The 27,725-nt window shown below is 41.7% G+C and overlaps 3 protein-coding genes across 3 annotated transcripts; all 3 read right to left on the bottom strand.

The window, feature by feature from the left end:
• Positions 1-24: 24 nt before the first annotated feature.
• pdxp (pyridoxal (pyridoxine, vitamin B6) phosphatase) lies at positions 25-3,050 on the bottom strand. The gene is made up of 2 exons (XM_053420744.1): positions 2,287-3,050; positions 25-1,133 (listed from the first exon to the last, which is right to left on the bottom strand). Exons 1-2 carry the CDS (start codon positions 2,885-2,887, stop codon positions 787-789), a joined length of 948 nt encoding a protein of 315 aa, XP_053276719.1. The 5' UTR covers positions 2,888-3,050; the 3' UTR covers positions 25-786.
• A 4,859-nt stretch (positions 3,051-7,909) lies between these two features.
• LOC128438495 (UDP-glucuronosyltransferase 3A1) lies at positions 7,910-12,066 on the bottom strand. The gene is made up of 11 exons (XM_053421077.1): positions 11,574-12,066; positions 11,233-11,334; positions 10,989-11,109; positions 10,719-10,882; positions 10,352-10,516; positions 9,766-9,974; positions 9,524-9,669; positions 9,242-9,327; positions 8,856-9,075; positions 8,514-8,758; positions 7,910-7,950 (listed from the first exon to the last, which is right to left on the bottom strand). The coding sequence occupies exons 1-11, from the start codon at positions 11,653-11,655 to the stop codon at positions 7,910-7,912; spliced, it is 1,581 nt and encodes a 526-aa protein (XP_053277052.1). The 5' UTR covers positions 11,656-12,066.
• Positions 12,067-13,005: 939 nt separating this feature from the next.
• Positions 13,006-27,610, bottom strand: spef2 (sperm flagellar 2). Its single transcript, XM_053421076.1, has 39 exons — positions 27,428-27,610; positions 26,024-26,126; positions 25,642-25,894; positions 25,226-25,396; positions 24,739-24,879; positions 24,404-24,480; positions 24,064-24,271; positions 23,611-23,799; positions 22,689-22,876; positions 21,979-22,150; positions 21,523-21,745; positions 21,300-21,370; positions 21,047-21,110; positions 20,885-20,925; positions 20,656-20,759; positions 20,263-20,510; positions 20,058-20,112; positions 19,800-19,954; positions 19,529-19,648; positions 19,191-19,318; positions 18,759-18,886; positions 18,272-18,410; positions 18,014-18,151; positions 17,608-17,753; positions 17,413-17,490; positions 17,237-17,303; positions 16,856-16,915; positions 16,658-16,772; positions 16,434-16,547; positions 16,151-16,289; positions 15,614-15,686; positions 15,374-15,530; positions 15,163-15,269; positions 14,849-15,031; positions 14,450-14,542; positions 14,085-14,258; positions 13,672-13,881; positions 13,275-13,397; positions 13,006-13,065 (listed from the first exon to the last, which is right to left on the bottom strand). The coding sequence occupies exons 1-39, from the start codon at positions 27,483-27,485 to the stop codon at positions 13,006-13,008; spliced, it is 5,073 nt and encodes a 1,690-aa protein (XP_053277051.1). The 5' UTR covers positions 27,486-27,610.
• Between the last annotated feature and the right edge of the window lie 115 nt (positions 27,611-27,725).

Genomic DNA, 27,725 nt, shown 5'->3' with positions numbered 1-27,725 from the left:
AACAGACCAACAACATATTCAAAGTCCGTTTTTAGGGATTTATTGTTACCGTTGCTGGCATGCTCTATATGGTAAACATTAACGACATTGAGGTTACACAACAGTGCGGTATGATCGGTCAGTGTGCTACTGGTTTTCTAACTATGAGACTCAGCTCTCTGTTAATCACTCACATGAATGTTGGCACAATTAGCTCAGACATGATAGAAAAGGCCAAAGGTGGAAAATACACTTGACTTTTTCTCGACTGGCAGATTGTCACCTCAGTCTAAACCAGAGCTGAGAAAAGCTCCAGAGTTTTTCTTTACTTTCTCCTCTCGTCATGAATGAATCGAGGAGAAGTCACAGCCAGGCAAATACACACAAGTTCAACTAATCTGTGTTCATGAATACATGTCCGGCCTTTTTTTTTTTGGCAACATAACAAAAGAACCAGCTCCTAAAACACATGAATGCCATCAGAGAACAATTCATGGCTTTACAAAAATACCTCTGGGTGTTCAAAACCCCAATATCAAACACGACCTATGAACAAGTGCAGTATATTAACAAACACTTACAGCAACAAGGAACCGTCAAGTCACAAATGGGCACGACACGATAAGAAACACTGAGGTATGCACTGGATTACTGCGAGTAGGATTCTGGCCTACGCATGTTCTTCTGAGGAACATTTATGCTTTTGGATTTGGAACATTTTCTCTTTTTTTGCATTCGCCAGACTAAACATTACTTTGAAATGTAGGAGATGCAATCTGTGCCGAGCACCAGAGGCAAAGGGACTCATCAATTAATCTGTTCGTCCAGTTCCTCAAAAGCGGGTAAGAAATCAGCAATGGTGTCCACCACGTAGTCGGGCACCAGGCTGTGGTTGGCGGACAGCTCGCTACTCCGGTACACCTCGGCGTCCTCGAGCTGAGACACGCCGGTGAGGGTGAGCATGGTGTCGAGGCCGCAGTTAGACCCGAACAGCATGTCCGTCTCCAGGCGGTCTCCGACCATCAGGCACTGCGCGGGGTCCACCCCGCTGAACTGACTGGAGATGCACTCGAACATGAAGCGGCTGGGCTTGCCGATCACAGTGGCCTTTCGACCAGAGGCCACCTCCAGTGCTGCAATGAGGGACCCAGAACCTGACGGGCGGGGGGGGAAGATAAGATCAAGGTTAGATTAAAGTGAATCTTATGCGACATCCTCTCATTCCACCCCCCCCCTCTGCTGTACTATCTTGTATCCACTGTAATAGAAGTCCAGAGCAGACCACACGTTTTCACAAACAACAGTTCCGGAGAGCGATGGAGGGAGATTAATCCTGCATCATTGATTAATGGTTTTAATTAGCCGGAAGAGAAAGCCAATACGTTTCTGCTCGTATCTACTTTTTAGGTTCCTGAATGCCTCGCTGCTATTTAGAAGGGATCAAAGTGCACTTTCCCTAGAGGCCTCACACTTCCTTGAATCCTGAAAGACTGAGAGGTTCCCTTTGCATCAGTTGATTTTTCTGTAACGTGTACTGTAGTTTATTTGAATATATGATTGGGTGTTGCAATTACATGATGCATGTTCAGTTTGCTGTGTGCACTGTACATGGTGGGTCCCTGACAGGTGATGAGCTCCATCATCAGTGTGTCACAGTTAATACTGTGTCTGGTCTGCAGGTCAACCTCAACTGTGACGTTACATCGTTGGTTGAAATCATTTTGTAGCGCCCTAACGATTTATCGATGACATCGGACAATATGAACCTTTCCCAGATGCATCAGTGTCAGCATGTATGTTTGCAGTGATGAGTCAGTGGGAATTGTTTTTATTTTAAATCAAGTTCTTTATAATTGGTTGTATTTATGTTTTCTTTTTCTTAATCTTTATAGTTATAATAAATGTGTGGTTAAACAGTAAAAATCAAGCCTTAAATTAAACGTTTTGACATAAGGGGTTGATAACTACTCCTTAGGAATTATTGCCAATATACTTTTTGGTATATCAATATCAGTCTTATTTAATCCCCATCAGCCAGGCTCGAGCTGCCAACCGATTCAATGACTAATTTATCATTCAATCATATAATTATACACCTGTATAGAGATGTTGTCAATGTGAGGGTCTAGTTTAGGGCCCTGGGACCCCTCTGGTGTCTGGGCTTGTTCCCTGTAGGCCCCTACAGTGATGCCTCTCACACAGTATTTCTGGAATGGTTCTGGATCCGACACTGGACTGGTGTTGTTCAGAACTAGATCACATTAAACTGAATTAAACACACAGCCCTCTATATAACAGATCTACTACCTGGCAGTATCCTTCCTCCTGACAGGGGGTGCCAGGGGTCGTTGTCGGTGGCCAGGAACAGACACTCCGGGTCCCGCAGGAAACACGAGGCTTTGGCCAGTTTGAGAAAAGTCAGTTTGTCGTCGTGGCCCACCAGCACCGCCTTGACGTCGGGGGCCAGGGCGCAGTCGTAGATGGTGGCGGCCGGGTCGTCCTCCTCCTCCACACAGGGGATGCCCGCCTCCTGCAGCTCCCTGCGCAGCCCGTCGCAGCCGATGACGAACACCTGCCCGCGGACCTTCACCACGTCGCGCAGGTACAGCGCGGAGCAGTAGCCCGAGCTGAAGATCTGCCCCAGCATCACGCCGGTGAAGCCCAGGCGGAGGAACTTGTGCACGTAGCTCTCCCGCGGCCTGGTGGAGTTGTTGGTGACGAACACAACGTTCTTGCCGCGGCTGATCAGCGCGTTCACCACCTTGGCGGCACCGGTGACCGCCTGCTCCCCGTGCCAGATGACGCCGTCGCAGTCGAAGAGGAAGTAATCCTTCGCCTCCATCAGGCTCCGGAGCTGCGGACCTCGGATCTTCTGGCAGCCTTTGAACCCGCCAAAGGCGCCCGCCATCCCGGCGTTTCCCTCCGTCTCCTCCGTCTTTCACCTGCTAGTGCTCCGCCACGTGGAGAACTGGGTCATAATGCGGTGGAATTGCGTGAAAACTGGTAAATGTCGGAGAAATCACATCGGATCGTCGCTGCGGTCACACACACGCACACAGGACTACATAAACATTGACGTCTGGACACGCCCATGCCGTCAGCACCGGCCAATCACAGCGCAGCACTTTAACCAATCAGACGGTGGGCATCATCCCTCTGAAAAATAAAAGTGCGCCCCCCCACGGCAGCTGGTGGAAACGTTACAATATGATATTTTATTAAATGTGATAAATGAATAAACATCGATGGAAGTTCACCTCAAGTAAATAAAAGTGACAACACCACAGCTGCTGCATTCAGAGTAAAAAAAGTATTCGCTGAAAAAGTAGTTATTAGGATCGTAAAAGTGAGTTGACATCCAAACATAAAAAAGTTTAATGTAAAAGTTAAAAATTATCAGTTATGTATACTTAGATTAAAATCAAGTACTTGTGCTGTATAAACAATCAAATGTTTCCTTTTCCTTCTGGTGGCAGGTGGAACTGTTGTTTATAATCTTGATGATGTTTTCCTACACGTGGCATCTATTGCACTTCTGTCCATCCTGGGAGAGGGATCCCTCACATGTGGCTCTCTCTGAGGTTTCTACGTATTTTTACCCTGTAAAAGGGTTTTAAGTAGTTTTTCCTTACTCTTGGTGAGGGTTAAGGACAGACAGTGTTGTGCAAGTTCACTACTCTCATGAACAAGTTCAAAGTTCAGTTCATACAAGTAAACATGAATAGTTCACGTTCATAGTTCATCATTTAAATTCTGAACTAGTTCATATTTCAGTTCATTTCATAGTTTTAAGGTGGACAGTGAGAATGAAAGACTTAACTTGTTAAAGAAAACCTTATCCATCACTACCCCTTGCCTTTACTGTCGGAATGTTTGTCAGACAGTGTGTAAAAATCCCTCAGATAATAATAAGGTGCATCGGATCGCGGATGTAGTTGCTGAGTCTGCGTCTCTGCTTTCTCTTGCCATCTGTATATGAGACCGAGAGCTGTTGTGTTGCAGGTATGGCCTGCCCCTTTAAGAAAAGTTTGTAGTGTGTGACGTAGTGCACCAGGGTATTGTGGGAAAATACACTAAAAGTGTGTTTATAAGGAGAAGTGACGGAGCACCTAGAGGTGATGCGAGTGTTGCTCCTGCTGTATATCCGAGAAATAAAGTGACCGCATTCCAAGTAAAGAAACATCTCCTCCTCCTTCTTCACGGAGCGGTCCGGACGGCTGGTTACCGGCCAGACAGCGAGCCAAGATAACCAGTGACAGGGGCGGCTCCTGGTACAGGCGACATAGGAGACTGATTTATCATGACGTGACACATGCAATGTAAAACAATACATTAACGTCACACCATCATCCTCTAACCCCGGGACGCACCGGAGAATCAGCTGATTCTGCGCAGATTCTGCGCAGAAGCCCATTGCGCACATCCTGCGCAGAAGCCTACTGCGCACATTCTGCGCAGAAGCCTACGGCGCACATTTTGCGCAGAAGGCCACTGCGCAGGAATTGCGCGCGCAGCTTTTTTTTTTTTTTTTTAATAAATTTTTTCCTTTTTTTATATTTAATTAATTTAAATTAACATAGTGTAAGATATTTTGCAATTAATAGAAGAAGTACTGCCAATTTTAGTTGTAACATATTGCCATCTTGAAAATGGTAATTAGTGGGATTCGAACCCAGATCACTATTGTTATAGACCGAATACTTTACCGACTAGGCCACTTCAGTGTGTGTGTCCTCATTTTATGCTGCTTTTGATAAACACTTCAGAGAAGATATTTTCTACATTACTACATATATCTGACAGCCTTATTTAAAAGTTACTTTTATATTTTTGGCTTTTAGATACTGGATGAAACATATTGTTAGAGAATAACCCAGAATACGTTGCTTGTTTGGTCTGCATATGAGTGCCATGGGTGATGGGTAACGTAGTGCGAAGTCTAGTTAGTTGGTTTCGGTTAGGATAAATCGCGGACATTTTACGGGCACTGAGTAACGACATGGTGAAAGCATTCGATTTAGACAGCGTCTCTCCTGAGGAGAAAGTATAGAAATGTCCCGAGGGTCAGTGAACAGGTAGGGGTGGGGCACGTGACAGTTCTAGGCCAATGGCTGTAGGGTTTTGTGGGATGCCAGGCTCTCATTGGCTGATGAGTTGGCGTATCAAGGGTGAATGAGGAAGGGGAGTGAATAATATAGTGGTGGATGATCGGAGTGTCAGAGTAGCGAACAAGAAGCGTGTCGTGTTCGCTGGACTTTAATAAAGTTACACATAAAGAGAGAAGTTTCCTGTCGTCTATACGCGAGGACGCTACAATATGGACGTGTTCACCGTTCAAATTCATTATTTGTCATTCAGTTCATTGTTCTCATAAAAGTGAACGTGTTCAATGAGCGCGTTCTTTTGCAGAACACTGAGGACAGAGGATGTCACACCGTGTTAAAGCCCTATGAGACGTATTGTAATTTGTGAATATGGGCTATACATAAAATTTGATTGATTGATTGATTGATTGATAACAGGCGCCTGTACACAGGTGATTCTATATTTATGAACACAAATACTTTACTATGTAATCAAAGCCACATTTGTCATATTTGACCAGATGCTTGAAAATATTTATGCAGCATGAATGCTTCCATTTAAATCAACATTTTATAAATTTGTAACAGAAAGAGTTTTATGTATATTTTACAATACCATAACCTACAATAAAATACACTTGAATGTGAGCATTGGGTTTTACTTGTAAGTGTAAAGTTGCACAAAATGTTAAACCTAATACATCGATCCTAAAAGTTGTCACTTTAACAACAGTAACAAACAGATTTAGAGTCAATCTACTTAATATATATATACATACGAGCTGCTCTCGAAGCTCAGCATTCTTTTTCCTGGGTCACTAGATGGAGCTAAAACCCATAAGCAACATATTTGAGCTTCAAAACGCAGAGTGGATAAAAGTCCCTGCAACTCCATCATAGTGAATAATGAATATTCATGCAGTCGCACCCAATCTACTGTCTCCTCATCTGGACTGTTATTAAGTAGAGAGACAATAACAAGGGTTTACATTAGAGTCTATTGGATTTCTAATTTCCTGTTTGAACTCAATCTAAATATCTTTCTGAAGTCATTCAGACACAAAGCTTTGCTCTCAGATCAAAAATAAAGTAGATCCCACTTCTACTCTACCAATCATTATAACTAAGACCCAGCAAATCAAGACAGGAACTTATTACTAAATACATTTAACAAGCATAAAAACCACATATGTTTTATGAATGAGGACTCAACCTGCTCAATCGTCTCCCTCTTAATCTACATTTTGTGCTTGAAATGATGGTGAAAATATAATTATGTCACTATTTGTTTAATTATTTCATCCGGTTTGTCATCGCTAAATATCTGTATAATGTTTTAAATCTGTAATGGTTGTAGATGATTTCAATAAGACAAAATTATTAAATAAATTAAGTTGTAGTGTCTAAATTTAGTTTATTATTGTCTGGACACGTATGTGTTATATCTGATTTAACTTGTGGTATTCAGATCATTATTTATTTCTGCTGATTCTTGTTTGTTTGTTTTTTTCTGTTTCTTGTCTCTTTTATGAATTTCCTTTGTTCCGGTTTGTTTTGGTGTATTTATCTTCTGCTTCATTGAAGTTTCCTCCTCTTTTAGCTTTTTTCATTTTTTTCCCCCTGTCATGCTTCGGCTGCTTCGCCCTGTCTGTTTTGCATTGCGTGCGAGACAGAGGAAGACACACTGGCAGCCGCCGGACAAATAGACAAATGAAATGCGGGAAAAGGAATGATGGAAAGGACAGCTGAATGGACAGAGAACAAGAAGGCCTAATTGGTCATTATTTCCTTGATAATCTATATTTCCCTCCCTGCTAACCTTCAACACAGATGTGAGGAGTGGGAGAGAGGACAGAACAGAGAGGGGGGTCCTCGATGGCTGCTCTCCACAGTGGCTTGAGCGCTGACCGTGAACATTGCTCAGCGCTTTTATGTCTTGTTCGGAAAGGGGAAGGAGACTCAGTGGAAACCAGCAGTGGAGGGTGTGGGGGTCAGGGTTGAGACTTGCAGGTGGTGGTGCTGATGGTTAATAACCCAGGAGCCAGTAGACCATGACGCTGCCTCGAACATACATGAGCACACGCGTGTTTACACAAACTTAGCAGGTAGAGCAGATGTTTGAGGAATCAGCTGCATTGTTTCCATGTTTGGACCCGAACAGACAAGAAAAGCTCATAGAACCCCTTCTCAGCATTCATTCATCTATCCTAACCTGGTTTGCCTCCATTTGGAAACACACGCAACAACACAAAAGTATTGCTTAGCTGGGGTGTCATTGTGTGTGTGTGGATGCGTGCATACTGTCAACAACCCCTGCAGCCAGATCAAAACAGCCCAGAGGTGGAGGACAATGCGGCGCTGCAGTACAATTGAGATGTCTGGTAGACATGAAGGCGCTGGGAGGGGAGAGGGCAGGAAACTTGGCATTAGGGGTCTTCTACTGAAGTGGGGCTGGAGTTAAAAGCATCCAAGAGTTTTCAAATGCATTTTCAACTCTAACAATGAAAGCACGTTTTTCTTTTCTAGTTAAATCTGTACTTTTTGCTTTCAGTTAAGACCATTAAAGGGACTATTCTGGAAATACGATTTTTTAACCTATGCCAAGGAGGTTATGATTTCATTGCAGTTTGTTTGTCAGTTGCATTACTTAAAAAACAACTGAAACAATTCCATGAGATCTTGTGGAAGCTTGGGGCATGACCCAAAGAAGAATCCATTTCATTTTGGAGCGGATCCAGAACAACAGGCAAATCCAGGAAGTCATTTCACTTTCTTTGACGTGGTAAAACAAGCTGTTAACCTTGCTGGATACACGCACCTCTCCATCCACCCATTGTCCCTCCTGTTTATCCTTGAGGGTCACGGGGGGAGATGGAGCCGATCCCAGCTGACACAGGGCGAGAGGGGACACGAGATTTGGGACAAACAGACATTCACTCTCATGGTCAATTTAGAGCCTCCAATTAATTAATCATACCCCAATCTGCGTGTTTTGGGACTGTGAGATGAAGGCCTTGGTTCCCAGGGAAATCCCACGCAACACAGGGAGAATATGCAGAAACAAAAAGACCTCGGGCCAAACGGGGATTCGAACCGGGGGCCTTCCTGCTGTGAGGCAACACTGCTAACCCCCCTTCTAGTTTAATTCTTATTTTTGATATCTAGGTATATTTTCTTCTAAATCATGACAAAGCAAAAGTCTCCTGTATGAACATGGCTTCTATGACTTTTTTTCATTGAATGCATTCAAAGGTAACTTGAAGGAATCAGTTGAAACAAGCATGGCTTATTTATTGAACATTTGCAGCATTTTATGATACATTTTTTTAACTTCCTAGGATACAGTACAGAACAGTAAGTCCATGACCAACAGGCGACTTGACTGAGGTGTGGATCTGAAGTCTCTGTGAGGGAATACTTGCTGCTGCTATTGTATCTTTTTATATTTACCACTGCTAATCATGTTCCTGCAGAACGTCCAGCAGAGAACCACAGGTCCAGTGAGCGCCAGGGAGAGAAGAAGGATCACATCCAACAGGTATCTCTGGTACCACGGCTGTGATAGGGAGCTCGGCTGCAGATGAGCACCACCTCCACTGTGCAGGATGTGATCCACCCACTGGACGAGTCGAAGGGCCGGAGGGACGGGATGGGACTTGTGGATCGTGCTTAGGGACAAAGCCGTAGACTTGAACCTGCGGAGAAGTAATTGGGGTAAATAAAGAAAGACAAAAGGAGTATTGACACACGCATATGGCATCACGAATAATGTCCACTCATCCGTCCACACACCTGGTGTCCTGTATGAGGGTTTGAACGGCCGAGCTGAGCAGCTCTCTGGTGATGTGTGTGGGGCTGATGCTCAGGCCAAGTCCCTTTGTTTCCGCTCTTACCACATTATCAAACTGGTCCCCAAACAGAGGAATTCCCAGCACAGGAACAGCATGGTACACCGCCTGGAGCAAACTGTTTTGTCCACCGTGCGTGATAAAGAGACGTGCCTTTTTGTGGCCTGGGGTAAACAGAAAATAATGTTTGACACAAATGCTTCCTGAAATTCATTGTTTTGGTCTTCTCTCAGATAGAGCACAATGAAGTCTTTTCACAGTCCACCATAAACTGTGACTAACTGCTAGGTTTGTAACAAAGGGTGAAAAGAAGGGACAAACTGTTCCTACCCAGCAGGTCATTTAGAGGCAGCCAGTCCACTAGTTTGACATTGGGAGGTTTGTCCAAGTCAGATGGCCATCGCCTGGGGTCATATCTGCAAACAGTCCACTGCAGGTTTAATGAATTGTCGAAAACATCCCGACATTAGTTGAAAATACAAAGTCTGTTTGTTTTGGGGGATAATTTAATATTTCACTAGTGTAAAACAATGTTGTGTGTCTTTTTTTACCCTTTATGTGACACTTCAATTTAAAAGGTTTATTTTCTGTGCCTGTGTGTTATGCTGTTACCTCCAGAGAACCCCCTGAGGGATCATGGAGAAGCCAGCCACCAGCTCCACAAGTAGCAGGTCCACAGAGACCGAAGAGACCATCGATCCCAGAGTCACGACAATGAAACCCGCTTCTCCAAAACCGGAGATCCACCGCTCAAGCTCCTGAGGGATCACATGGAAAAGTATTGAGCAAGGAAGGACGAGAGAAAGACAGCTGTACCACTAACCCATGTGGATATCTGTACAAGGAAAACAGACCTGCTCGGGAGGCTTTGCAGGTTTATTCAGCAAACCACCCACCAGCACAGTGTAAGGCAGCAGAGGCTGAGGGAACTCCAAGGAGAAGTCGGTGTTGAAGGCCCAGAGTTCAGCTCCTTCGTGTAGCTCCTCAAGACCCCCAGGGAGGGAGCCCGACCCAAGGTGGCGATCAGCTACCTCCCTGAATTTCGACCATATAAGTTCTTGGCCTTTTATATACGACACAAGACACAATAAAAAAAATACAAAGCCAATTATCACACATTTATGATTTAATAGAAAAAATTTCGTGATAATTTTAATTAGTTAAACCTCTAAACCAATGTCCTTAAGGTAAATAAAAAAATGACACCAAACTGTACCATTCGTTTCACTGTGATATTAGCATATAAGCATTATTAATCAATTCCCGGAGGAAGCTGCTCAAATTGAACTGAGATATTATAAGAATTAAAATTCAAACACTTCATGATACTCACAAATGTGCTAAGTCAGAAAATGTTAAAAGTCGGGAGAACCACTGCACAAAGCAGAAGTGATAATACCTTTGACACTATGTGATCTCCTTTTTCAAAACTGTTCTTACCTACAGGAGCCAGGAAAGAATAAAAGAGGTTCTTGGCACGACCCCAGAGGTTCATGCGATCAGACAGACGGGAGCTGAAGACCGGGATGTAGGAGACGGGGCTGGGCAGAGCGATGGACAGGGGACCGTTCAGAGTGCCGGGATAGAAAGCTATGTAGTTCACACCTGGAATAAATCAAAAGCAAAGTCAAGTTCTGAGCTGCTGTTGATAGATTTATTTACATTTAGATTTGAAGAAGCAGAATCAAATGCATCTCCGCTCTGTGGCAAGTGTAAACAAACAACATAACAATATACAACTGTAGTGATCTTCTAATCTAGTAATAGTCTTTATGACATAAGCCAGTGAAATGAGCAGCAGTCGTACCAAGTCTGTGAGCCACGATGAAGGAACAGGGGTTAAAAGCATCAAGGATGATGATATCATAGTTTTGCCCCTGGAGGAACGACATCATCTCTTTGTCCCCCAACAGCTTGTCACACTGATACGACAGGTGCCCCATGAAGTTTAAAAAGTTATGAAAGTTATCCCTGGGAGAGAGATTGATGAAGAGAAAACCAATTAGAGTGAAAGATAAAGACAGAGAGGAACAGGGATGTACCATTGGAACCAAATCTCCTTTGATCTGGGTGATACCTTCCCAGTAGAAACTGGGTTTGCTGCTCCAGGAACCAGCCGTTGTATTCTTTAATATACTTGTCTCCCAAGGACCATGTGCTCATCTGGTAACTGTCTGCACGGCCTTTATAGGAGAAACCTGGTGGGAAGTCGATGACACGAAAATAAGAGCAACTTAATTAAAGAGAGAATAAGATAGAAAATTGTGCAAAAAGGTTTTTTCCCCCATATGTTTGTGTTGTGTGCTGTATGTGCAGTGTACCTGTGATAACTGGGTTGCCCAGTTGCAGGAGCATGCGGACCTCGTGGCCATGCTGGTGTAAGTTATGAGAAATTTCATCTAATAACAAGTAGTGGCTTCCTCCTGTAGAAGAAGAGAGAAGATGATAAGGAGACAACTATCACTATTCTATGTATATATAACTTTCTGTTCACCATGAGAATTTGCATATGACACACAAACTTCCTTAACACAAACTCTTCCTTTTCCTTTTAGTGCACTTCACCTTCACTCCCGTATTCTTCTCATATTTCCGAACAAATGTATTATCTCTATGACATTAAGTAAATGTCACTTTTGATAGTCACTGCTCCACTACTCACCAATTAGACAGATAGTCAGGATCTTGGCAGACTGCAACACTGGAAGAGCCAGGAGAGAAAACGTCCAAAATACAATCCCCATGTTGTTATTAGAGCAGCACAGTGCGACCTGCGGCCAAAAATAGTCTTCCTGTTCCAATTTAAACTGTAATGAAAACCTCACTGCATGAGCGACAATTCCTAGTGAGAAAGTTTCCGCTTTCCACCCGTGATGCAGCGACAGTCAGATCCAGGGATCAGAGTGGACGGGTCCTGAGTCCAGATGAAGAAAATGCACCAAAACTGAGAAAAATCACTTTCTTTTCCTGAATGTCTTCTTTTCTTATGTTTGATCGAGGCAGGCGGAAAAAAAAGTTTTTAATATTCTGCAGTTTCAATTTGACACGAGGTAAAACCCCAAATCCTTATCTCGTGTGCTTCCAATGTATCCGCTGTTTGCTTTTTCTCTCCCAACAGATATAAAAAAATATTTTTCCTTATTATTCGAGTAGCTTTGGATGCAAGTCTGCAAGCACAACCCCGTCGATTTGACACATGTGAGTGGCTCTGTCTCTAAGACACTGAGAAGAGCCCTGGACCTGCAGTGACAGTGAAAGGGAGGGAAAGAGAGACAATGCGGAGGGACGGGGGGGTGGGAGGTTCCCCTCGGCCGTTGTTGCATAAAATGAGACAAATGGACATTTCGATAAGAGTTATGTTCTCTCAATGTCACATATAGTGTGCAACCCCTCCATCAACACATAGAGAAAAGCACTTTTTGATGATCATAATGATATTTGGTGTGACCTCTGATGATGCATCAATAAGTTCATAATAAATTAGACAATCTAGTTAACAACACTGATTGGTTATTTATATTTGCCACTATTTATTTATTTTATCCAGCGTACACGTTAACTCAATCGAGGAAACAGACACCAGTGACTGTTAGAGAGAGACGCTACCATGACACTAGGGCGTTGAATGGGCTGATATAGGGTTGCGGTTGCCCTGGCAGGCGGTTGCTGGTAAGTCAGGCTTGACATGTAGGTTATCCTGGACAATGCACTCATTGTAGCTCCGACCAATGCTTTTCTGTGTCAGAGAGGTCATTAGAAAAACAAGTGAGTCAGAAAAACTGCTGGAGTGTATCAGGAGGAGAAAAAACAGTGAGTCGGAAGGGTCAATCTCGCCATCATTGATGTTATTGTTGTCATTTTCAATTACATTGTCACTCCGACCGGCATCAGTTGAAGATATTTCGAGATACTGTGGCAAGTAAACGTTGAAAAGGGCTTTATTCAAAACTGAAGTGAGCACTACAGCTGACAGCAAATATTTCAAATGTAAAAGTAAGGAGATAATTGAAAAACGGCAGAGGCAACAATGACTGCTTTAGTTAAAGATCTTGTGATGATGCCGACAGCAGCATGCAGTATGTACTGTGTATCCCTCATCCAGAGCTCTCAGCCTCGCCTTCACTCTGATTGGCCAACAGCACTCCATGAATGTTCTGAGACACAGAGAGAGAAAGGTCAGAGAGAAATACATGTTAGAAAGAAGAAAGAAAAACACAAAGGTGGGGAGGGAGAGAGAGAGAGAGAGAGAGAGCAGCGAGAAGCAGTGAGAATATAAATGCACATGACGGTAATGGAGGGTGTGGGTGTGTATTTTGGATTTGTGGCAGGGGAACAAGTAAACAGATGATGAACAGGGACTCACTACCAGCTGGTGGTGTATGGAGGACTCCATCAGGACCTGGATGAGAGGATGCTGAGACAGAAAGGAGAAGGGGACACAGCTCTCAGGTGTGTAGCCGTGCTCGCTGAAAAGATCCACCAGGTGCTAGAAGGCAGAAGATAAATAATCAGACTGACCACTAGGGCAGAGTTTTGATTAAAAATATGGTCAAAATAATTACACCTAAAAGATCAATTTATAGACCCCATAGTTTTTTTAAATGCAGCTATGTATTATTCCAACCCTGAGAATCATTGAATTAAAATAGCTCACAGCTTGATTTGGTGTCGGTGAAGCCTAATTTAATTTGTGGACCAGATCTAATGCCAACTACTTCTTACTTATACCTCTTAATTCAAACATTCATTGGTGTCTGTACCTGAGCGTGCTCCTCCTCACTCACACAGCCTGGAGGAAGCTTGCTGCCGTCTTTCATCTTGGTGACTTTGTGGCAGACGACAGAAAGGAGAGCAGGGATGGACACGTCCTGCTCCACCGGTGGACTGCTCGATGCAAACAGTGTATCCTGCCCCTCTCCGTCGGGTTCTGAGGGGCTGAGCTCTGTAGCCTCTTCTATACTGGGCAGGGACTGTAAACACAACACAGAGTTATATTGTGGATGAACAAGAGTTATTACCCCAAGTGCTGGCATTACTGGAAATAACATCACTGGTTTGTGTTGTTATTCTTAACAACTGGAAGACACTGATTACAACAGATTATAACATTGTTGATTATAAAGAATTATAAAGTGCTTTTCAGTCATGATTCTTTGTGCATTAATTTATTCACCTCGACAAGATGACCCAGTGAGGTGTGTTGTCCTACATTGTGTCCCAGCACCACGCTCAGTGCTCTAATGAAGCCCTGTCGGGGGCTAGGGTCGGCTGCAAAGTACTGCAGCATGGACCCATAGTCCAATCGAGGGGGAGAGGAAGAGTGATCCGCAAACAACTGGAAAAAGAACTGAGAAAAAGAACATTCTGTCAACATGAGACTTTGGGGGTTGATACCTTTGAGGTTTATAACAAAATGGATGTTTCTGTTATGAGTTTTTCTACTGGTGTTTTCGGTTAATATATTTTCAAATGAGAAGAGCCATTTTATGGCAATAAATTAAAAGGTTGGGTAATACTCTTTTGTTCTCCTCTGTTTACCTTGCGTAAGTTGGCCAGACGGTTATAAGGTAGAGGCTCAGATGGGTCCTCAGGTACAGGTTGGACACTCTCACTGGAAAACCACAACTCCGTCTGGGGAGAAAAGGAGGGAAGAGGAGTGACTTCAGCATTTATCTTTATATTTAGTAACCGATCGATATACAATGTATACAATCGTATACAATGTGTTGTGTGTGACAATATTGACGTGAACCTAGGTCTGCTTGTAGAAATACGATCTAGGTGCAAAGTAATGCAACAACAGTGCGGAGGAGCTGTGAATGAGTATGAGTGGATGGACAACTTGTAGATATAGCTTCATCCACAGTAGGACAACGTTGTACCTGAGAATCTGAATCTGCAACCTATGTCTGAATGTGTGTGTGTGTAGAGACAAACCTGCAGGTACTGTTCCCTGTTAATATAGCCTGTGTTGCCTGTATCTGCTGCCTTGAAACGTTTTAGCACAACCAGCAGCTGTGGTAGGGAGGGAAAAGGCCAAGGGAGGGCAGCACTGAGCAGAAACCGACCCCAGTCTATGAGGTCACACTGGTCCACTAACATAGACTCGATCTCCAATAGCTGGGAACAGGAGACACAAGGATAATGCTTGTGTTTTGTTAGGTTGTTTAGACTCTGAGCAATAGAAAAAAATGGGGCAGGAATATTTTGGGTCTTGCTTTGCTTTCTCTGCAACGTGCTTTGAAGAGTACCTGTCTTTCATTCATGCTGATCCAGGGCTCAGGCAAGACGTCTCTGCCCATGTTAACAGAGGTGATATTCCGGAGAAAACTGGAAAACTCAGAACTGGACATGAGGCCTGAAAGTGAGAAGGGAAGGAAAAAGAGTGGATAGAAAAATAAATAGTTGGATAGCAAGTTGAATACGCTTAATCACACCAAATTGTCTCTCCCCTATGAGCACCTGAGGGAGCAATGTTGCATAGCTGCTGGTGAAGTGACTCCAGCTGCAGGATGGTCGGTGTGGACAGTGTGGATTTCTCCAGAGGAGGTGGATGTGGAGGGGGAGTCGGGCTGGCCACCATGTAGCAGTCTCCATTCAGATAGAAGTCAGTACATTCCTGGAGAAGAGAATACAGAGAATCTTAAAATGGGAGACGTGAGATAATTTACTGGAGTACATGTAGTTATAGTTACTACATACCAACACCAGCTCATTCTTCAACTTAGCACCAGCCTCAATGTGATGGCGAACTACTTTGCCTAATTGTTCAATACTGAAGAAAATGAGACAAAGATAGAATGTCACACATTTTATATATATACACAATGATCACAATCAGACTTAAGTGTGTCAGAAATGGCTTAGCTTATCCTCAGTGGAAATTAAAGCCAGGAAATGTTAACGTTCTCAAGATACAGCTTCAGAATAACTTCAAGAGCACTTTCATATCTTTAGATCTTTCATGTTCTGTGACATTTTTATTAAAACGTTGAATAAATCAATACAGATAGTGAAAGATTCAATGCTGGGGGTTTATATAAAAGCAAACATACCCACTATAGAATTATCATTTATACAAAATTAGGAAAAAGGATATCGCGATATCATGTCAAGCATTTATCACAATAAAGATTAATGACACAACCATAAAATTAGCCCCTCAGTGCAGTGCTACACTGTTGCTACCTCAAATTAATATAAGTCTGTCATAAGTGTTTATATTTCTTAATAACATACCTCTTCATTTCTGAAAGATAGCGGTCTTCTAACCACTTCTCCATGTCGCTAAAGACCTGTTCTGTCGTGCTTTGCAGTCTTTGCACCACAAACAGACCACGACCTTTCACCAGCACAAGTCGAACCTTTGCTGCATTCTCTGGAAAACACACACGTTTACATATGTATGTGCATATTTGCAAAGTCACACATATTTTAACAATCACATAACAATAATGTCACTCACTTTTTAGAAAACCACTTTGCAATATAATAAAAAAGCTCATAATGAGTGTGGGCATACCCTCGTGCTCCAGCGCAGTTGAATATTCTCTATGTATTTTGTCTCTCACTGAGTGATCATGACACTTTCTCTCTTCAGGAGGTGGTGCATGAGCGGGTTCAGGAGGTGGTGGTTCTGGTGGAATGTGAGAGTAGGAGATAATAAGTTGGAAGATTTACTGAAACATAGAGGACGTGTCAGAGGGCAAAGCTCCGTCATTTTAATCGAAAGACATAAATACATGCCTTTCACTGGTGGCTTTCCTTTCCCCTTTTTGGTTGTACTTGCATTAGCGCTCTCCTTTTCCACTGGTTTCTCCTTCTGCTCTTTTGTCTCCACCTGTTGGTCTTCTCCTGACACCTACACGCATGTATGACCCACACATCACGAGTGACATATATACTTCTACAAAACAGCTCATGATAACTCAAACAGTGCATTACCAATCTGCTGATGGTTCTGTGTGCCTCCTCGTAGTCAGAGATGAGTTTCTCAGCCGATGGCTAGAGTAAACAAGAGTCAACATCTGTTACTATTAGATTGTATATCAGTGTATAAACATTTATATATGTCAGAGTTGGATCGTTTTGAGGTACAATTTCACAAACAAACATTTTAATTACTTTTGCCAACCAAAAAGAAATGCCTTATAAATTTGAACATCCTGTAACTATCAAACAACAGACAGCAGAGTATATACTGTATTGTAATGTCTATAGCAGTCCATTATGAGCTGATATGTGTGAATTTTAAAGACAGCAAGAGGACCACAGAAAGACAAAAACAAAAGATGAAGGAAAAATATATAAAGACACAGGAATTACCTTGCCCACGACTTCTGTTTTGGAGGCACCTTGAGAGGAGTCAGGGTTTTTGGAGAGGAAGGGAACACTGGAGAATAAGAGGAAATAGTTTGTGTATGTGTTTGGGCTTGGCAGTATTTAGATTGTTATGACAACCAATTGAAGAAACATTGTTAGTAGAAGTGCATATTCCTCACAGTTTAGTTATTCTCATTTCCTCTCCGTCATGCAGCCGACTACACACACTTGTGTCTGCTGGGTCAGAACCGGTGGAACTAAATAAAGGTATAAATTTCCCCACTTGTTATCACCATATTATTTACAAATCTGACATTTTAGTTTAATATCTTCTATTAACATTCTTATGTTGCTATCAAAAGCTTGATCCTTGCCTATTGTCCAGATCATTTTCGTCTTGGATGCCCAGTAGGGGGATACAGACAAAGTGGGATGGAGGCTCGAGCCCCAGATGTTTGTGCATGTACACATAGTAGAGCCTCAGAATACAGAGGGTCTCCTGGAAGCGGTCCAACTCCACCTATAAATCACAAAACAATCCAAGATTATAGTTTTACCTAAAACTAAGTCACAATGAAGAGACAAATAGATAAGACATTCATTCAGCATTATGGAGGTGATGGATGTCCCTCTGGACATTTTGCATATATTTCTGTTATTAGGAGTTATTAAGTTAAGGAGAAAAAAAGGTATTCAAATCATTTTGCCGTGTGGCTGCCTGAAACATAGCAAACTTTAAATATACTCTAAATGTGCTGCACACAAAAACTGATTATGCACCTGCATGAGTGTAGAATGGTGGTTGATGAGTATGGCAGTGTTTTCCTCCACCCAGCCGTTATACATGAGAGAAGCCCTCTCCTGCTCATCCTCCGCTTTGCGTTGGTCACTGATGTCCCACAAACGTTCACGCAGTTCCTGTACACAAATCAAAACATCTACGCGTATTACATATTTTCATTTATGAGTAGACTTTTTACAGAGTCTTAAGAATCAGTTCAAGAATATTTGTCTAATAATATTTAAAAATCATCTTACATCGAGTCTCAGGTGTAGCTCTGCTTTCGTTTCCTCATCTTCTCTCATATCATCAGCTATGCTGTTGAAGGCCTTCTGCCACTGAGACACTAACTCCTGCCTCATGTCTGGACGCTGCAGATAATGCTTGAACTCCTCTCTGAAGTCAAAGAGACCCGGGTCACACTTCTGTGTCAGCAAATCGTATGTTAAATAATTGAATCTTCTTTTTTATTCGTTTCTCATTTAAAAATATTTCTGACAAAGAACATGATGTCATGAAATTAACATTTGGGTTATATCCTGTGGTACAAAAAAATATAAACAATTATGGCAACCTGGAGTAAGATGTTCAACTTTCACACTATATCTGCAGCAATAAACCTACATGACCGAACCTAGAACTAAACAGATTAGTTATATAAATTGATTGTAGCTAACATGGTACAGCATGTTCGTCATGCAAATGCTTTGTGCATATCTGTGATTCAAGGGCCTTGCAGATTACCTGATGTTGAACAGATGATGGCTAATAAGATTGTTTTGTGAGCGCAGCAGTTCCATTACTGTCTTTATGTTGCCGACATAAGAATCACACACTGTTTCCCAGTGGGTGCAAAGGTACTGTGAGATTACCTAGAGACAGAGATGGGAAGGGGGAGAAGAGCACAACCCGGGTCACAGGAGGATAGTGTTGTGATGCAACAGAGACAAACATGAAAAGTATTTTCATATTATTAAAACGGAAAGGCAATAAAGACAGGAAACCACAGATTTAGGAGCTAAATCCTTTTAGAACAAAAGTGTATGGTAACCCTCAATTGATTGCATCTAAAATTTATGTTATATGTCAAATACAACACAATATATTTCAGCAAAGACAGAGATTAGGTGTACTCTTCCTACTCTAGTAAAACAAAACAAAAAAGTTGTATCCTACTGCAGGAAGAGGTTTATCGATATAGATGGCTGAAGCCAGGCTGGCTGAGGCAGATTCATGGTGACTCTTGTGGACTCTGTGACCTTCAGATGTGCCATCTGTGGAAGTTGATGAGATCCTGGAGTGTCCTATTGATGAACCAAAAGTACATCTTCATCACTTTATCAAAGATAGAAGAAATGTATTTATTGAGCATAAACAGTTATCTGTTTGAAAAGTCCTCATATTAATAATCAGAATATGTCATCTATAAATCCTCTTTATGAAGCAGAATTGTTTCCCAGACCAGGAGTGACTTTAAAATTGCAAATATTATCTTCAGACTACTGAGGGGATACCTCTGGAAGAGTGGGTGCTGGATTTGTGATGCGAGGTCCCACTTCGGGCTCTTTCCTTGTGTAGGCTGGAAGAGGACTCTGCGGGGCTGCTGACTTCATCAGTGACGGGTTGAGGTTGTTCTACAGGTAGAGGAGCTGCTGTTAGTGAGGAGTCTGGAGCTTTCCAAATGTGCAACACATCTTCCACAGGAGAAGTGGCAAGAGTTGATGAAAGAATTCATATTTATTGTAAAATAATATTGGAATTTCAATACTAAAATGACAAACTTACCTTCATGAATCCGCATCATAACCTGCTTCAGGACGGACTCCACCTTCTCGTTAAGCTCCTCCTCTTCTACATTGGCATCAACACAAACCAAAATATTTTGGTTTCCACCAAACCATTTCTCAAGTTTTGGCCAGGTGTCCTGAAAAGCTGTGATCCTGGGGTAGAGGGTGAGATGTTCGATGTAAGACACCTGCTGTAGTCAGGCAGTAGCAGTGAATCATTAACTTCATTTAGCTTTAGGTTTTTGTCTTGATTTACCTGTGTGGAATCTGTGCCAGATACACATTTGTGTCTGTGGGAGGGGAGCTCGTGTCTGCACCAGATTTGGGAGCAAGAAAGAAAAACACATAGAAACACAAACATTAACTTTACATATGTCAAGTTGTGTTTGTATCTTTACAAACACACACCATCTCACGGATAAAGTTTGGGTGTACACAGACAAACAGCATTTAACTCCCACCAGAGTGACTGAATGCACGTGTTGTCACAGTCTCATCAGGAACGTCCAGCAGCAGAACCAGGTCTAACACAGGGTGTGGGGGGGGCAAAGGTTCGGGTGGATCAGGATCAAGAACGAGGTCCTTCCTACTGGTCTCCACCCCACTCCCTAAGTCTACAGCTCCACCCAGGGCTTTCTCTAGCAGGTAGGCCTGGGTAATGTCCACTGGAAAGCCATCCAGGATCCAACCTGACTGAGCTGGAACCTGCCTAAAAAGAACACAAGATATATTTTACAGTGGTTGTGAAATTTTCTCCACTCTGTGAATAATGGTGAGATTGTATAGTTGAGATAGAACAACTGACTAAATGCGAATTAGTTTTCTTTTTACAACAATACAGATAATGTGTTTACCTGATTGCCTCTACTATAATATCTACTAACAGCTCATTGGGAATGGGGTTTCCATTTCTCAGCTCCTTTTCTGCAGCTGCTCCCTGCATGGCCCGTGTAGACAGCTGGACAAGGGACACACGTAGGCAGGGGAAAAGTAATTATTTAATCGTCAAATTGAATGCAAATTATGATATGTATTAAATAAAATGACCAAAGTAGGAAAATCACAAACAACTTGCACTCCTACCCTCTCACTGCAGCCTTTATTTTCTTCTTGAGTGCCATTGTCTGAGAAAACATTGAAGGTATCACATCAAACCATCTATGTGAAATATTTTACATTTCTACTACATGTAAATAAATAGTGTAAAATAACATAGAAAGAATCATGTTGTCTTTAGTTACCCACCAGATTTCTGTGATTTTGAAGATTGGGGCCGAAACTCAACTTTTGCCCCCTGCTTCTCTGCAGCCTGTAATTGTGTCCAAGAAAAAGACTTTGAAAATTGAACATGTTTGGGAGTATTCTGAACTTTTAAGGGTAATTGAAATATTGTACCACTGAAATATTATACTCCCTTACCATCGGAAATTGATGTGAATAGATTCAATAAAAAAGATTCTAATGACATCACACTACTGTGACACTATATGTGACTCACCTGCTTTTCATAATAAGCATTCAGCACCTCCTCAACCAGTGTGTCAGGTGATAAGACACAGATGCCATTGGCTAAAGGATAAAACAACACACATACTCAGGACCCAATAAGCCATGTAATCTTGTTCCACATCCGTTATTAATGTATTGTTGCAGAAAAAATATATTAGGTGGTGTGACATTGGGTATGAGTGTATGTCGGAATCTCTGTTCGGACAGCTTGCCTTCAGCTATCTTGGCCAGGCAGGAGGACTTGCCAGAGCAGAACTTTCCCAGGACACAGGCTTTGAGAGTAAAGTGAGGAAATGGGGTTGAGGTGGCTTCCATGACGGGTGAATGAACTATGTGCCTCAGACGCAGAACAACATGTCCAAGAATGGTGTTGTTGCCCGGGGGTGATCTGGGACTCCCTGCTTCCTCTGGCCAGGCCCACTCACCGACCATGTTCTGACAAACATAGCATAATGCTCCGACAATGAGGATCTTCAACATTCAGACACTTCATGGCTTCTATTAAGATACATCTCAAACATTGTCGGTGTCAATAAATAGTGCTTGGTTAGCTTCGCCTGTTATTAGGCCTGATACTGGCAGAGAAATCAACATTTGCTTGAAAATGTGGGTCTGATCCAGAGTCAAATGACACAAAATTTAAAACATAACTCGTGTTTGAAACTCACAGTGTACTCATCATAGTCCTGGTTGTTGAGTATCTCCTGCTTCTCAAGCTCTACACAATCTAGTGAGGTAGAGAAGTCAATGCCGGGCTTCTGACCCATGTTTGACTCATAGAGAGGAAGACCACTGAGCAGCAATTCCTTCCACTCTCTTATCAGCTTATCTGGAATCAGACTGATAGCAAAAACAAACGACAGGAGGAAAAACTGGACTTAATATTTGAAATTAACGTTAAAATTAAGAATCAATTGTTTTTTCTAGAAATGGCTAATCTGAGAGCAGGGGATCTGATGTAGTGGGGATCAATGTATGAAAGTGAATGTCTGTAAAATTATGTATTTGATCATGAGAAGAAAGGGAAAGGATATCTAAATCTTCTAATTTTATTTGACCACTGTACAGGAACCTTCATAGGTCTTGATTCACATCTGAATTAGCAGTGAGCTGCAAAGTTTCAGTTTTACATAACATCATATTAATGACTCAATATTTTAACATATTTCATATTTTTTCTGAAATACCATTTTCATGTTTTCCCAAAGGAAGAAAGAAAGAAAACAATCTTAAGGGAATAATTGCCAGTCAAATTTTATAATACATTTTTGCATTCCCATATCATTAACTGAATAATCAGAGCTCAGTTTGGAAGTTTATATTAAGTCCAAATACAGTTTCTTTCTACTGCATCATTAAAAGCAATTGTGTTACGTACTTCGCAGTGATCAGTCGATATTCTCCGACCTTGGTGGCCAAGTCCACTATCTGCTCCAAAATGTCCTTGCAGCCCCTAAAGTGCTTCTTGTATCTGCTCTGAGCTCGCTCTGCAGCGATGCTGTCAAGGAATTCAAGCTCCTTTTTGATCTCTTCTGCGTGGTCCAACTTAGCCTGCTGAGCCAAAGTCTGCACCAGGCGCCATTCAGAAAGATCAGATGAGTGGAGAGGCATGACAGAAATCATTGTTACATTGGATATTTCTGTATATTAACTGGCGGATTACTGATATTGAAGGTTACATAAAAAAGACATTCAATTATTGTTACCTACACTTTAGCTGATGTTATACAGTGGGTAACAATTCATTAAATGTTTTAGTTTGCATATAGACACAACATTTATAATACCCAATTACAGGTTTAATACACATATACATTTAATCACATGATTTTCTCCCTAAATAATTTATTTTAATAGATTCCTTAACATAATCGAAAGAGCCTCTGCTCTGGGAATACCTGCAAAATTTCAATAACCGTGACCACACTATACTATAACATACTATATAATTAACACTGACACCATGCTGGCCCACAGCTAAACTCCTTTGCCAAGCATTTATTCAAGTTTCTCTGCTGTCATTTAAACTAAATAAGTAATTTGAAATATAGGTGTGATCAATGGAAGAACTTCACATATATATATAAATAGTTTCTTTTTTGATAATTTGTCTGACTATCTAAACACCTCATAATCTTCTGCAAAACCTACCAAATACCATGGTGATAGATACTATATAAATACAAATAAATCCACCCTTTCCTTTCCCCCTAGGACCACACTCAGACAATCACTGATGCAGCCTAATACAAAGCAAGATTAGAGAGGGCTATTCTTCTTCCTTATTCATCCTATCTCACCGCCTCCCTGTCCAGAGCCTCCTGGAAGTCCCGCTCTCGCCGCTCCTGGCACTGCTGCTCTCTTAACAGGCGGTTCTGCCGGATCACCTCCTTCTGCATACGAAACTTGAGGAGCTGAGATGCCAAACGCTGCTCCTGCTGAGTCTGACGTGTCAGACGCTTCACCAACTGATCCTCTCTCCGTGCTTCCTGCAAGGTGAGGCAGAGATGGCCGATCAGTTGACTGACTTTGGGATGAAGTGACAAATGTACAATAACAGACAATAGGGTATGTAGTGTTTATGTAAAATGTGCTTTCCACACAAAGTTCATATTTCAATTACAATTTTCGAACTAGAGATAGAAATCGACTGTACACATATTGTTAGAGGGTATTTATATCTTTTACCTTTAGATATATTATTATTATTATTATATATTATATATTATTCTCAGCACAAGCAAAAGTTTCACCTCTTGAGCTTCATGGGCCTTGAGCTGCTCCACCAGGAATCTGTCTCGTCTTTTCTCTCTCTGATCACGAGAGACAGCATTCTCCTCCAGCCTCTGTCGGATGTCCTGTATGTACTGGCTGTTGGACTTTAGTATCAGCTTATGTTCACTTCCATGAACCTCAGTGCCATAGCTGCTGCCACTAATGGGAATAACTCCAGGCTGACCACTACAATTGAAATGGCAAAAATCACATGCGTAGTCAAGATGTATTACGGTCCCAAGCTCAAGATTGTCATTATAATCCATTCGTACAAACATTTGAATAACTTATTAGTATAAAATGTTTTCTTTATCTCACCTTGAAGAGGACGTAAAACCAGAACTGACCAGTTTCTTTCTGCTTGTCTCAAACTTGGCTATTTCAGCCTGGACTGACTGCATGGGCAAAATGCAAAGAAATTAGAGGAGACAAACATACCCATGTGACTCTATTGTTTTCAATATGGATATGTGTCTCACAAATATTCTATGAGAAAGTCTTGATGTTGCATGACAATTACCTTTGAGGTACTTTAGCTTGTGATAAGAACTATTCTATAGTAAATTCGTAACTACCTATGACCAAAGTAGGAAATGTATTTCCCATCGAGGGTTGGTAAATTATCACTGTTGATTATTTATTCTCCATCACACCTCTGCTTGTTGTTTGCGCTGCTGCTGTCGTCTCCTCTTTAGGTTGAGCTGTGAAGTGTAAGGTGGTGGCTTGGGTACCTGGACCACAGTGGCCTGGTTATAAGGCAGAATGTTGCTGTGCTTCTGACGACATACCAGCATCTGAAACACACACAATTCCAAGTTCATCACTGTAAGTCACATTACTTTTCATGTATTCTACCATCAAGATGCTAACGGCTGAGTGTTGGTTTTCATTATGTCCTATAGTTTTATAATAATGTCCAACACCAAAATATTTCAAAGACTTCGAAAGAAACTGAGAAAAAATACAGAGGATCCAAAACTCTCAGGCCTATTTTTAAAAAAAGGTATCAGATGTTTAGATTCCAGCATATGACATGTTAAAGACATGAACTGTAGATTACCTAAAAATCTGGTCATACGTTTTGACCTGATGTTAAATGAATACAGGGATTTACTCTTCACGTTTTCTGACATCCAGTACCTTGTCAATATTCTGTGTTTTCTTGTCTTCCTGGACTTTGAGTGGTCTCCTTGGCTGGATGGGAAGGGTCATTACAGATGTATAAGTCCGTTGCTCGTATTTGGCCTCATAGTGACTAGAAATTTTCTGCAGCTTCAGTTCTGCACCACGTTTCACCATCCGGTGCAGTTGCTAGATGAGGAGTAAAACTGTTAGATGCTTGACATAACCTGTTATTGTAGACAGTGATATTATCTTAAACTAACAAAGTGAACTTAATCCCTGAAAATATTGGAAGAATGAAGGACTGTCAGAGTTGCTAAACTTCATGATTTGCAGTTTTTCAGTATTGGTAGAGCAAGACTTATGTCAATATAGGTCTTTAAATCAAAAATGGGACGAACTAAATGCAGCCACTACAAATCCAGCCCCCTTACATCAGAGTAGATTTCGTGCTCCTTCTTGTGCAGGCTTGCTTTGGCTACTGGCTGCATGCTTTCCATCATTGTCCTGGTGATTTCTGTTCTCCTCTTCTTTTCAAGTGAGGCGTAGAGTTGGTAAAGGAGGCGTGTGGCAACCCCTTGCTTCTCCTTAATCAGTTCCTTAACTGTGTTTATGTCGAAAGAGATCCCCAGTAACTGAAGAGTAGGCTCAAGGCGGGTAAAATTATTTAGTTTGGAGATGGAGGTGCTGTGAGAGAAGGAGTGATTTCTTTTAGTAATTATGAACACATTAAATAATGTAGTGAATAAAGGAGCAGTCATCTATTTTCCAAACAAAAAGCAAAGGAAGGAGACAGAAAGTGATCTGTAAACTTACTCTTTCCTCATGAACAAAGTGAAATCATTCTGCAACTGATATTTATGCAGAACCTCCCCAATCAAGTAACCAGTGGAAAAATCCTTGGCAAAACTCTGTGGCTCTGTGGAGATGAACATGCAACAATTAACCATACAGTGACAATGATATTTGATCTTTTTCAATGTCAAAATGGTGGATGTCACTACCCTTCTAATGCACAACATGGGCTTCCCAGTGGTATTCTGAGTGTTTCTTTGCTATATTTTTTCAATACATGTATTTTATCATTTAATATTCTAAATATGCATTCAATATCTTGTTTCAGATACCACAAATCATTACTTTCCTGTTTCATTTATTACTTTATGAACACTTTTACACACATGGGTCAAAAATGAGTGTGGAACACCTGCCATACATTTCACACAGTTACTTTTGCACATCTGATGAATGTAAGTCGTATGTTACAATCCATTACTAATGAGAAAGAGAAATAGGTGCAATACTAACTAGCTATTGACATATTCTTTCCTAGCTAGCTAACCATAGCTAGATCGTCAAAAAAAAATGTAAAAAATAGAATAGAACAGTATATACTTGATAGGTAATTCTTGATTCTGAGTCTGAAATCTCTGATAGTAATTACCTAGGATAAAAGCGAGAGTTGTGGGCGTGTCTTGGAATCCAGCTACCGTAAATGAGGGCTCCGCTGATGACAGAAAATGCTTAATAGAATATGTGATGTCATCAAAGGATCCTATGCTACTTAGAAGTTGTGATGTCATCGCTGTCTTCATTTCAGACAGCGAAAGCAGCTGTGTGAAATGTATGGCAAGTGTTAACGTAGAGAATACATACTGTATGGGTCATTTCTGACCCATGTGTGTAAAAGTGATGTAGGAATAAAAAATGTATGTTTGTTCAAAAAGTAAGAAAGGAAAAAAAGAAATACTGATTTGTGGTATCAATCACAAGATATCTAATGACTGCTTAGAATATTAAATGATAAAATACCTTTATTTAAAAAAGATAGCAAAGAAATAAATAGAGGTCATTATTGACCCATGTTGTGCATTAGATGGGGTTTGTGAGCTTGTGTATCAAAGGGTAAATATGTCTGATTTTGTATTTGTTATTTTCCCAGAAATACCCCACAGCCCATACCAAGTTTAGTGCAACTGGCAAATAAAATAAATGGTGACATATCATAATGCATAAAATACATGTCATGAGAATTATAGTAAGTAAGCGTGTGCAAGCTTCAGAAGTTTAACTCAACACAAACCTAGTTATGGCTAACATAGCACCAGTTCACCCAGTTGAGCCCCAAGGTAGCGACCATCATCACTGACTGGAGTTAGCCTTACCGCGACTAAGCTAGCAGCTAGCCGCTCTGTGGGCTCTGGCCTCAGTCCCACTTACCGACAGCTTTCGACAGTCGCAGCTCCTGGTTGAGCCACCGGCACAGTATGTCCGACATCCTCTCCCCCTCGCAGTTCCAGCCCGGGACTCGAACGCGGTCAGGGGGTTCGCATCCTGCTCGCTGACACTTTGACTCTTTCGCTCGCTACTCGACAGCAAACACAAAGTTCCAGCATCGCGTCGTTGCCATGCCGACATGTCAACGGGGTTGCCCGGAGTGTTTTAGGGGGGCACACACACATCAGAGTGGGCGGGGCCAGATCCGAGAAAAATAAAAACATGCCTTCTTATTATTATC

Source organism: Pleuronectes platessa, chromosome 4 (genome assembly GCF_947347685.1).
Source record: "Pleuronectes platessa chromosome 4, fPlePla1.1, whole genome shotgun sequence".
Classification (NCBI taxonomy): domain Eukaryota; kingdom Metazoa; phylum Chordata; class Actinopteri; order Pleuronectiformes; family Pleuronectidae; genus Pleuronectes; species Pleuronectes platessa.
Note: the sequence above shows the minus strand (reverse complement) of the source record. Positions and strands in the feature narration are given on the sequence as shown.

Bases quoted from the DNA above. Each gene is read 5' to 3' on its own strand.
- pdxp (XM_053420744.1), bottom strand. From the start codon at position 2,887: ATGGCGGGCGCCTTTGGCGGGTTCAAAGGCTGCCAGAAGATCCGAGGT. The intron at 1,134-2,286 runs GTAGTAGATCTG...CCCGCCCGTCAG, and splicing joins AGGAGGAAGGATACTGCCAG to GTTCTGGGTCCCTCATTGCA.
- LOC128438495 (XM_053421077.1), bottom strand. From the start codon at position 11,655: ATGGGGATTGTATTTTGGACGTTTTCTCTCCTGGCTCTTCCAGTGTTG. The intron at 9,975-10,351 runs GTAAGAACAGTT...CGTATATAAAAG, and splicing joins TTCTTTCCTGGCTCCTGTAG to GCCAAGAACTTATATGGTCG. The intron at 7,951-8,513 runs GTAAATATAAAA...GCCCTGTGTCAG, and splicing joins CAGGAACATGATTAGCAGTG to CTGGGATCGGCTCCATCTCC.
- spef2 (XM_053421076.1), bottom strand. From the start codon at position 27,485: ATGTCGGACATACTGTGCCGGTGGCTCAACCAGGAGCTGCGACTGTCG. The intron at 23,800-24,063 runs GTGAAACTTTTG...CTCACCTTGCAG, and splicing joins AGGCCCATGAAGCTCAAGAG to GAAGCACGGAGAGAGGATCA. The intron at 15,032-15,162 runs GTACTCTTCAAA...TCCTGTTCCCAG, and splicing joins TCAGCATGAATGAAAGACAG to CTATTGGAGATCGAGTCTAT.